We start from the raw sequence: 12,054 nt of genomic DNA, 5'->3' as shown, positions 1-12,054 counted from the left end.
AACGAATTGGCTATGGGACATTGTTTTTGAACTCCAGTGTTTAAAGTTAGGTCTAAGTGTCTGATCCACGTGCCTGAATGAAGCTGTCTAGAGCTGTGTGAGGTGCCAAAGGGTATTCCAGCGGCTCCTAATCCAAAAACCATCTCTCCCATAGGGGACCCCTTCTCTGCCAGCCCTGCGTGGATGCCCCAAACACCTTATTTAGGCCTAAACACCTCTGTTTGGCCTATAACACTCCCTTACCTTATTTAAATCTTGGTATTTTGCCTGTTAAATTTAGTAAGAGTCTTTTCACTAGTCTCCGAGGATTTCCTGCTATAGGTCCCAATACGTGGTGACCTATCTAGTCTTGACGGTTGGACTTGATGATCTTAGACGTCTTTTCCAACCTTAAAGATTCTATGATTCTATGATTGTGCTGAAGACCAAAGGCCAGTGCAGACCACCTAAGACCCTACTGGGCAGCTGGCAGAAAGAACAAGGCAGCATGACTAAGGAAGAATGAAAAGCAAGCACCCTGAATTTGGCCTTTAAGCTTTTCAGTTGGTGCTGGGTACGTCTAAAGATGGGGCAGCTAAAAGTACAATTCAACACAGAAAAAAAAAAAAAAAGTATGTGAGTAATGGACGAAGAACAGCCCTCGAGCTAAGACCATGCTCCTAAGAAAGGTTTAGCACATCCCAGTAGGTGACTGTATAGAGACCCATAAACCTAGATTTAGGTACCTATTATTGATGGCTGATGGATAAATTCAAACTGGAAATATGGGTTAAGCAGCAGTGGGAACTTAATCATTGAAGCAGCTTCCTAGATTGTGGTTCAACTTCTACCAACTTCTCTGTTCAACTTCTGTCAATTTGAATCTTGAGATAACATTAACTTCTGTGAGGCCAGTGTTCTCTAATGCTGTCTTGCTGCTTTTGAAGTCACCCTTTAAATCAAGAGCTGCTTGATTTCTAGAAAACATTCTATAGCTGAGCAGGGTGTTAAAATGAGATAAAATACTATGACACAAGGCTCAGTGGTTCCTTGTGGTATTCAAATCCATGACTGCATAAAAGTCTGGAAGGATAGTGAAGAGCACATGAAGAGGGATTGTGCTCATGGAGACAAAAGAATCAGGTGTTCAGAGCAAGGATTTTCCTCTTTCTGACTCCAGAATAACAAATGTTGAGTAACAATATGTGGTAGAGAGAATATACAGGTATGAGTAAGAGGCATTGTAATGCTAAACTATCTTTTTCTTTTTTTTCCTTGAATTTTACCAAAAGGTCAGAACATCAAAATGGAAAACAGTGTTGATGTCAAGATAGAAACCATGGGCGAAAGAAAGCCAATAAAGCAGAATCCACTGAGCAAAGCTGGGAAGAGAGTCTGCAGAGCTGTTGGGTACATCACTGGAAACATGAAGGAATTTGGAGCCTGGCTAAAAGGTAAAGCTACTTCATGATGACTAATGAGAGGATTCTAAAGAAGAATTACGTCTAAGGAATAATAACTAATTTCTCACTAATGTGATTCAAGTTAGACTCTTACAGAAACTACCTTTGGCCTGATTTATTTCCATTTTGTAGGAAAAAATCAGCTTTGTGCAGAGATCCACATACTGCTTAAATCTTGAGGATGACTGAGATGACATTTACCTCCCAACATGCCATGTACAAAGCGAATTTAGTCCCACAGAACATAGACCGGGATGGTTATTCTGTGCTCTGCCATTCTTCATAATGCTCCCTGTCCTTTCAGCTGAGCAGTTTCTGTCAAGCCTAATGCCACTGTGAAGTTAAATTACACATAGGTAGGTGTGTTTGGTCCCCATAATAAATCAGCAACGGGATACACACACGATTTGCCATCTGAGGCACAGACATCGTAAATTAGCCGGTTCATATGAAACCAGTCCAGGGTAATTTATAACAGGGGACTCTGGCAACCACACTGTTCATCTCAGCTTTCCAGCTGTAAGACTTTGGTATAGACCATAATAAATCCCAGTCAGGTTTTACAGTCTTGTTGATACATCACTTCAGTCATGCTGCCAAGTTCCACTGCCAAAACTTCCTGAGTTCCAAAAAAAAAAAATCCCAAATTAGTATCATCTGCATATTTTGGGTTTGTTTTTTTTCTTATTTAATTTGATCTCTTCCAGATAAACCTCTCATGATCCAGTTTATTGACTGGGTGCTGCGTGGGATATCCCAGGTGATGTTTGTCAACAATCCCCTCAGTGGGCTTATCGTAGTTGCTGGCTTCCTGGTGCAGAACCCATGGTGGACACTCACAGGCTGTTTAGGAACAGTTGTCTCAACTTTAACAGCACTTATTCTGGGTCAGGACAGGTAAGTCCATCCTTTTCCCCTTCAAAACCAGACTTGAATGGTGACTTATGTGTTAAAGAAGCAACATGAATGAAAATCATGTATCTAGCCTTCACTGGCCATGTATCTCATCTGGTAGGACCAGACAGATCTTCCCACCAGCTGCACGAGCCTTGGTAGGTCATCATCACAGAGTCACAACTGCATGAGGAGGGAGGGGGTGATGTGGGCAAAGCACCCACAGGGGAGAAGATTTCAAGATGATTGTTTCTTTCACGCAGATCAGCCATTGCGGCAGGCCTGTACGGCTATAACGGGGTCTTGGTGGGATTGCTCATGGCCGTCTTCTCTGCTAAAGGAGACTACCACTGGTGGCTTCTACTGCCAATAGCACTGGTGTCCATGATGTGGTAAGTCGGATGGCTCCTCTGCTTCTTATTCCAGCCCCAGTGTCCCCACACTGAGATTGAGACATTGCATTTTTATGCACTATACAGACCTCAATGAGAAAGAAACACAGCTGGCACATATATGCTACTAAATCTGTATCATTATTTGCACTTTTAAACTCAAATGTAATCCTAAAACTAATAAAATACCCACATAATCATAAATAAAGCCAATGGGGAAAAGGAAAATGGATGGTTGATCATATGTAATTCAATGCCCTAAATGTTAGCCATATTGCTGTGATGTATCAATTCATTTTTGTCTCAAGAGGGACATTATTTTCACCATTCCCTACCACCATCAACCACAAGTGTTTCATCTATTTAAGCCATCATATAAAAATGTCAAGAAAATTTACCTCTCCAGGCACAGAAGCTGTTCAATGGTCCCAAGATGTGATGGCTGATGCTAATGCAAACAAACAACTAATAATACTTTACTCCTATATATGACACCATAATCTGCTAGGTATTTGGACAGCAAAAAATTTGAAGGCTGGTCTTTGGCTCCCAAATGTCTAGTTGGAAATTGCTAAACCACGCATATCATCTGTCTGCCTGAAGTTCATGTACTGTTATGCTCAGTTTAATAAGCACAACTTTGATGTCAGCCTTTAGTTCTGATCCATAAGCTTGAACATGGACACACAGCCACCTTCACAGTTCACTCAGACCTGGCGCAGGTGTCCTAAATTCAGTCCACTTAAAGTACTAAAAAAAAAAAAGTAAACACTGAGACTGGGCTGTGGAATAACTCTATTAAATCACTGGATCCTCCACATGAGTGGAGGATCTTGGCTCCTTCATGGTCACCACATTCACCCCATAAATAGCATAACACAACAGGAATCTGCCCATTGCTAACTACCCTGGGAAGGGTAGGAAATTTACTGAATGACCTTAGCATATCTCTGGTTTTATCAGAAATGTTGAAGAAATTAAACATCTTTAAAAAAAAAAAATAGAGCAAATGTCCTGCAGGGTTGGTGGGTTTTTTTGGTTGTGTATTATTATTGTTGTTGTTGTTGTTGTTGTTGTTGTTGTTGTTGTTGTTGTTGTTATGCCTAGCTAACAAGTTCCTAGTGAGACCATTTTGTTCTTCTTTCAGCCCTGTTTTCACCAGTGCTTTAGGCTCAGTCTTCTGTAAGTGGGATCTGCCTGTTTTCACCTTGCCTTTCAACTTGGCCTTGACCCTCTATCTGGCTGCATCAGGACCCCATAATCTCTTCTTCCCTACAACTGTCATTCAGCCTGCAACAGCAACACCAAACATCACCTGGACGGATGCTGAAATGCCAATGGTAGGATGTCCTAAAAATAAGAGTCTTCTCTATTTACAAAGAAAACCACTATATAATCATATTATCTTCCTTTAAGTTACTGCATTATGGCCTGCCAATACAAAATTGCATTTATAAGATAGATGTTATTCAAAACAGGTTTAGTCTAGGAATTGACATTTTTGATACCTTGCAAATAAGAATCTTTTTGGTATCTGGTATCGTTCTTTTACAGATGGATCTAAATTATAATCTTGAAAGACCTTCTAGAATCTAATTACCCATTTCTGTGCATATACTGATCAGCACTCTATAGATAAGGTTGTGCTGCGATTACTGTTTAACTCCCAGATTAATTTTAGTTTTCCATGTACAGAGTGCTGTGTTTTTAAAATTGCATCTGTCTGATTAGAAATGAGCAAGCAGATATTACTATGGAAGAATGGCTACAAATTTGAGTGCAGGCACATTTTCACATACTCTTAGTTAATACTGAAGTGGGACCTTTCAAAAAAAAAAAAAATTTATTCTCCTTCACAGCGTGGTAAACAACATACATAGTAGAGTAATAGCTTTTCCTAAGGCCCAGTGGACAATTTTGAGGGGTTCCCTGGGAGTGATTAAGAAAAGGAAGTTAATTATTGACACTAAATAGCAGTCCATAAGAGTGACATTTCTCAAAGAACATTTATCATGGCACATAATTTTATGGGGACCATACATGGGCTGTTCCATGTGGAGGAACACAACATTTTAAGGGAAAGTGTCTCAAAACCATTTCTAAGATGTAACCAAGCTGGGCTCTGCCCCACCAAACCAGCAGATCTCATTCGTATTCCTAGTGAATACGAAGGGAGTTTCAGGTATACAAGTAGATCAGAGATACAGCCTTAACTGAGTAAAATCTTGTAATTATGGCCAAGCCATTACTGGCCATTTCATCCTCGAATCTCGCCACTCAGAGGCGAATGTCTTCTCAAAGGCATCATCTACCTGAGCACTTCCATTTCCTAGATTCACTGTCATGGTCCATAACAGCATGCATAAATAGCCAAATCAGCAGCCCACGTAAAGATGATGAGCAAACCCTTTCACAAAAGACATTTACCTTTGATATTAGAGCAAAAATTTGTCAGAGGAGCTCATGGCATGAAGGCATGACTCATTTTCATTGAAGGGGAAACCCTGTGGAAATGCCCTGCTGTCTCCTGAGAAATGCCCAAACTTTCCACTTACAGTCTAGAAAGAGAGACTGCATCCAACAAGTGCCGAACACAAACCCAGGCAAGAAAATTAGGGTTGTTTTTTTTTAAAAAAAAAAAAAAGATAAATCTGATAAAAACTTGTCTTTTTTTTTTTTGTCTTTTCTTTTTTTTTTTAATTCATCCAGCTCCTGCAATCCATTCCAGTTGGAGTGGGTCAGGTTTATGGCTGCGATAACCCCTGGACTGGGGGAATTTTCCTGATTGCTTTATTTATCTCTTCTCCACTCATTTGTCTGCATGCAGCAATTGGATCAGCAGTGGGGATGCTGGCAGGTAAGGATTTAACTTGTGTCACAGATTGATATAAAAGCTTGGAGAATAAAAGAGGAACTTCAATGAATGGAGCATTTACAGTCACAAATGTTTCTTCCATTGGAGAATGACTGCTTGACAAAAAAATTTATATACAATTCTGTTTTAAGAATTGTTTTGATTGACTTCCCCATTCTCTTGCCTCATTTTATGATGGTGGAAATCTTCAGAAAAAAAGAAGCATATTTTTGGCTGAAATGAATTTTTATCATGAAATACTTCATTTCTGGATATATTCTGATGGGTTTAGGAGCAGCTTAATAAAAGTCATAACCATCAGTCTGAATGTGCAGGCCTCAGGGATGCATTTAAGGTTCACATGTACGCTCGTTCCCTCATATATCTTCCATATATCTTCTGCTGAAATTGCATGGCCAAATTCAGCTCAGCAGCAGCAGGGAAATTCAGCCGTGATTGCACTAAAGTGGCTTTAGTCTTAGACCATAGCAACAAGACTACAAATAGGAATTCCATGTACATATGTGAGCTAGAGCCCTCAAAAAGCTGGATTCATGCCATTTCTCAGCTGCTTTTATCTCTTTGGCCAAAGAATGACACATCTTTGACTTATTTTCCAGCACTGAGCTTAGCAACACCATTTAGCAAAATCTACTCCGGCTTGTGGGGCTACAACAGCTCCCTCTCATGCGTTGCGATTGGAGGCATGTTCTACGCTTTCACCTGGCAGACACATTTGCTGGCAATTGCCTGTGGTACGTACCCTGTGGATTTTCACTACTGCCACATTTCCTTTTGAAGTGAGACAAGATGCATTTATGTTAGAAGTGGGCTGAAGCCAGATGGCCACCTTTAGACAGGCAGATGGACTTAGGTGAGACTGATGAATGATGGAGCCAGATGTTGGAGCCATTGCTCTAACGGACCCTGACAAAATAAAAGTGGTGCTTTTGCTTTCAGCCAAGAGTTGTGTTCAAAGAGATGCAATCAGTGGATGCTGACTAACTAAGGTCTTTGAAATTAGTTTTGAGGTATTATTTGTGTTTGTTCAACATTGCTGGATGAATCATATTGTTTTTTCCAATCATAGATATCAGTTCAAATTCCTTCTTTGGAGAAAGACGTTTCTAAACTTTGAGAAAACTGGAGCTCAAGATTAGTCTGCATCTGTAGTTAGACAATACAGTTTCCCCAGTCTATTGAAATGGATACCAAAGGGATGAGCTAGGCAACACAGACTGATGGAAGAATTATTTATAAGGCAATTCCATATGAAATTTCAATATCACAGTGAGCTGGGAGTGAAGCTATTGCTCATTCAGTGTTCATATAAAAAAGATTTAGCTTTTTATCTCATTGACCTGCCTTCTAGCCCTAGAGGCAGGAGGGATGGGTTATTTTCCTATTTAACCCCATCCATTAAGCTACATACTTTCCACGTCAGTGCATTTTTCAAAAGCCTCTGTTTCCATAGTCACATTTTTCATCACTCCAGTTCTTTTTTTTGTTTCGCTCTTTCCATGAGCTCCAGGTTGGAGGGGACACAGTGCCAAGGAAAGAGCTTTAAGAGGTGGCAGACCAGGCGTGGTCATAAACATTGGTTGAGCTACCCAAGGCAGTGTGAGAGGTGTTTGTCCTGGCTGGTGTCCTCCATGAGCAACTGAACTCACATGGAACTACCTTTCTTTTTCACAGCACTCTTCAGTGCCTATCTGGGAGCAACAGTGACGAACATGTTGTCTGTGGTAAGTAGTGTATTGGTTAAGGTCTTTTTTCCAAAGGCAGACTTCAAGACTGTATCTTTTCCTGACTTGAGAGGCAAAACGCCAAGACTCAGAAAACAATTCAGCCAAAGGCAGAACTGGCCTGGGAGAGAGGACACAGTCTGGTTGGTGTGGTTCCCACTGAAACAAGCCTCTTACAATCATCACCACTTTTCATCCTCAGAGCTTGCATGAACATTCACAGCTCAGCCCTCAACAGCTCTGAGATAATCATATGTCTACACTTCGTGCCTGAAACGATTGAGAAAAGAGCCTTCCACACACGTAAAGAAACTTCAAATTTGGTTTAATTGCTTTGCCCAGGTGCCGAAAGGCAGTCAGTACAGCAGCCCAGGGAAAAGCTGCATGCTTCTGGTATCCACTCCTGTCTCATCCCCATTTGCTCCTATCTCATCTCCATCCAAGACCACTGCAGATGCACAAAGAGAAGGCAGCCTTCTCACCAGAGCTGGTAGATGTTGCAGGTCAATGTAAAATATCAAGATCTCATAAAGAAATCCTGCCTCCTCAGGGAGAGACTCCATGCAAAACCAAGTCAGGACTTCCCTGAGACAGCTTGTTCCAAGCTGCCTGGCTCTGAGTTTTGTTCAAGGGCTGGGGGATCAAATGAAAGAAAGACACATAGTAAACAGGTGGTTTGTATTTTTCTTTGCAGTTTGGGATGCCATCAGGAACCTGGTCTTTTTGCTTGTCTGCACTGACCTTCCTGTTAATAACCACAAACAACTCGGCCATCTACAAGCTGCCACTCTGCAAAGTCACCTACCCAGAAGCCAACCGAGCTTATTATCTGAAGATGAAGAAACATCAAAGGTCTTGCTGTGAGGTATAAAGACCCAAGAAGAGAGATACTTTGCAGATTTTAAGGCAAAAGCACAAGGTGTTTCCCCCAAAAAACGTGATTTGTGTGCTACAAAGTCCAAAGACCAAAAAAATATTGCCACCTTCTAAGTGGAGAGACTTTTTCCACTACATTCATTTGTTCTATCCTGATTAGATAGGATTGTGTTGCCCTGGAAGGACCTTTCCCAAGACCAATCTGTAATGATTTAAAAGCACATATGCCTGAAAAGACATTCAAATTTTAATCAGTGGGGAAATGATTTAGAAGTTGAAAAGAAAAATCTGTTTATGAAATCCAAATCACAGCAATCAGACATAAAGCAATAAAGAGCAGAGCATCCCTCAGCACCTGATTGGACTCCTAATTAATGGCCAAAATGAGCTTACAACAGCAATAGCATATGTCTTAGAGAGCTTCATAGTAGCAGAGGAGTGGAATAAAGAGTACCCTTTGCTAAGTAGAAAATAGGTGGTGAAGAATTCTCCCTGGAGGATCTCTTAAGCCCAGTGGAGAGAGATGTGCATTAGCAATCACGACACACAAGATGGACACAGATAAATTGCAGGCACCCTTGCTAACACTTGCAAGACTTGTGGTAAAAATCACAATAATGGCAGGGAGGAGGTGTCTATCAGCCCCAGCTTTTGGATGTTTTAGTTTGCACTAGGGTCTAACACTTGATGAGAAAAATGTTTCAGGTCTACCCAGTTGCAGAGAAAAGTCTGTAAACCCAAGGCCAAGAAAGCAGATACCAGTGAAAAGAATCTCTTTTAGCAAAAAAAAAAAAAAAGTAATAAGTTTCATGATTTTATGTTAATCTCATGATTTTTATTAATACTTGAACTTGGTCACGGATTAGTAAAGGACGGGACAGCAACAAAGTCATTGCTGTCCCTTTACTATGCAATAAAACGTCTCTGTTCAGTCTGTGAATGTGTAGAACTAATTTCAGCTGATCTTCTTAACCTCTCTCCCTAAACCACCCAAACACACACTCAGCCCACAAATGTCAAGCAACAAAACGGTGCACTGTCCCAGTCTGCTGCAGAAGTTGCTGCTCTGCCATCTCCCTCCACACCACGATAGGAGAAGGATGGTTGGAGGACTGGTGGACGTAGCAGAGCTCTGCAGCAGACCGGCCGTGTGCTCCCTCTGCACAGGCTCCCAGGATCGGCAGGTAGGGAAGGAGGAAGTTGACCTTGCACCCAACAGGCTGGTCACCTCAGTGGGTGTTAACTCAGCCACATTTTTGACTGGCTCATTGAGATACTTCATCTCCTGATGAAGCTGACGTCTTCACCATGAATAGTCCATATGCTCACTTCCTTCAGTTTGCAGTAGCCGCGTGCATGTCATAGAATCACAGAATGGTTTGTGCTGGAAGGGACCTTTAAAGGTCATCTGGTCCAACCCCCCTGCCATGAGCAGTGACGTCCTCAAGCAGATCAGGTTGTTGCTCCTGAGAAAGTAGGTCAAAACCTGTTCCTTTAGTGGCTGAAGAAATAAAAAGTAGCCTGTGAATAGTGCTACTGCTGATTTTTGAGGTTGGGAAAAAACCAAACATGTCTTTTTATGATCACCAGAAAGATCTGAGTGAAAAATATTTGGGATAAACTGCTGGCAGTATTTTCTGGTGAAGTGTCAGGTTTTCAGATGTTTGGCAGTATTTCTGTATGACTGACACTCCAGAGATCACTTGTAAAACGTACCATTTGCTGTGGTTTACTTGGTAAATATCTTCATAATATGGTGTGGAGTTGATTTTTAAAACAAATACTCATACTTTTTTGAGTTTAGTATAAGTTGTCCTCTATTTATCATCACTAAGCTCTTCCAAAGACAGATTATCTCTGAAATAAGTAGTCTAGAAGATGTTGGAAAATAAAATTATGGAATCGGTGTATGGGGGATATTTGGGAAACTTCTAGCTTCTGCTCTTTGTATTTATGGCATTTTGCTGCATCAATAACTTTTTAAATGTGCAAGTGAAAAATCTGCTTCTGTACAGGAGGCACGATCAGCCAAAGGCACAGTGTTGTTCCTGCAGAGCTACAGCTGGGGCTGGAAACTTTCTGGAGACCAGATGAGGACTTGTTCCTAGTGGAGATGCTGGACAGGCCCCCAGATTGGGGTTAGATGAGGTCATGTTTTCTCCAGAGGATGCCCCTCTGTGCACACATCCAAACCACATGCAAACTGTGATGGATATCTTTTGGTGTCTGAACTGACATATCCCCACCCAGGACCACACATGCCTGAGAGGCAAACCTACCAATGCTATCTTTCACTCTTATGTAAAAATCTGCACTTGGGTAAGAGTACACGCTTTATGACCAGTCTAAATCAGCAGATTTCCTCCGACTAGTGTTATTTCAGCTTGCTGTTGCTGAGCAACAGGGACATTTTGGCAGTACGGTAAAGAAACCATATGCACAGAACAGAAAAACAACAAAAGATGTAGGCCATGTCTCAGCCTTTAAAAAGATTTTGCATGTCATTCAGAATTAATTCTTCATTTTACGCTTCCCAGAGAATTCATTCTTCCCATCACCCCACGCAAAATAACAGTGATTTGGTAATTTGACATGTATATCAGTCAGGATATGCATATCATGCTTTTTTCCATTATCATTCATAACACAGTCTTTGCTAAGAGAACTAATTTATCTTATTACTGAAACTGTTCTTTTTTTCTCTGTAGTTTTTTCTTTATATCAAATAAATGCTATTCAAGTCACAAAATCTTTTCAAGTACTCTTTTTGCATTTATTTTTTTTTGGCACAAAGGTGATATCAGACTCCTAAGAAACCTTTATGCAGGGCAGGTGTTTTGGGGCTCTTTCCTGGACTACTACCCTCACAGTGTCAGCAAAACGTAGCAAAAGACATGTTACTGTGTTTAACATTTCTAAAAAATAAAAAATAATAATTACATAAAAAACCCCAAACACAACACCATACCACTTGAAAACATCTGCTTGGAATGTGATTTTATCCAAAAGTCTAACTTGAACTATCTCACTGTCATTTCCTAAGCCATTCTCATTGCTTCTGTCTGATGTGCATCATTCCATCCAAGACTCCCAGTTCCATGTCAAGCAACTGCCCCAGCCTCCACCACTTGACAGTGGTGTACCTCCTGCCCCAGGACTTTCTGCTGTGGTTCAGCTGCCCAGTAGCCCTGGCTGCAGCCACACACCTTGTAGTCCTGCATGGGGTTTGCTATTGGAGGCACGGGGAGGGGAAGCATGAATGACAAGACAAGACATCGTGGGATGCTGAGCAAGGACCAGCAGATTTTTGTCAGCAGAGCCCACTCCTCTCCCTTCCCAAAGCAGTGCTGGTTCTTCATAGAGCCCAGGGCGTGCTAACACCAGCAGCAGTACCAAGACATGGGCTACAGCCCTCATTTCTCCTTCCCCCAGCAAACCAGTATCTGGGCAAGTGCAGAACAGGTCAATATTTAGCGATGCGGCCAAGATGCCACACCTTTGATGATGCTGAACTGGGAGAAAGAAATGTTCAGCTCAGGTTACCTGAAGACCAGACCCAAGAGTCAGTTGCAGAAGCAGGACCAAAAGCAAGATGTATGAGTGCAGCACAATAACATTTTAGATGCTCAAATCTGAGGACATGCAACAATACAATCTCCTTGACCTGATCCTGCAGGGCTGTTGTGGCTTTTGTTTGGTTTTACCACATTGTACATGAAATATAAACAGTATAAAGAATGCTTGTGTTAATAATTATCTAATCTTTTGAATCCTGACATTTAGTGTAAAGGGTAGAATTAACACAGAATTTGGCCATAGCTAGGAATAATTCACCCACTAAGAAAGACGCT

General features: G+C 41.3%; 1 protein-coding gene across 1 annotated transcript in view; it reads left to right on the top strand.

Annotated features, from left to right (window-relative positions):
- LOC129199313 (urea transporter 2-like) overlaps nt 1-8,490 on the top strand; it is a 332,764-nt gene extending 324,274 nt beyond the window's left edge. Inside the window, exons 16-23 of the mRNA XM_054809615.1 lie at nt 1,272-1,433; nt 2,150-2,339; nt 2,600-2,728; nt 3,876-4,068; nt 5,438-5,585; nt 6,203-6,337; nt 7,278-7,327; nt 8,022-8,490. Coding sequence (XP_054665590.1) covers nt 1,272-1,433; nt 2,150-2,339; nt 2,600-2,728; nt 3,876-4,068; nt 5,438-5,585; nt 6,203-6,337; nt 7,278-7,327; nt 8,022-8,198 — 1,184 coding nt within the window. The 3' untranslated portion in view covers nt 8,199-8,490. The remainder of the gene's footprint in view (nt 1-1,271; nt 1,434-2,149; nt 2,340-2,599; nt 2,729-3,875; nt 4,069-5,437; nt 5,586-6,202; nt 6,338-7,277; nt 7,328-8,021) is intronic.
- Nucleotides 8,491-12,054: the final 3,564 nt, after the last annotated feature.

This window comes from Grus americana, chromosome Z, assembly GCF_028858705.1.
Source record: "Grus americana isolate bGruAme1 chromosome Z, bGruAme1.mat, whole genome shotgun sequence".
Classification (NCBI taxonomy): domain Eukaryota; kingdom Metazoa; phylum Chordata; class Aves; order Gruiformes; family Gruidae; genus Grus; species Grus americana.
This window is presented reverse-complemented; position numbering and strand designations above follow the sequence as displayed.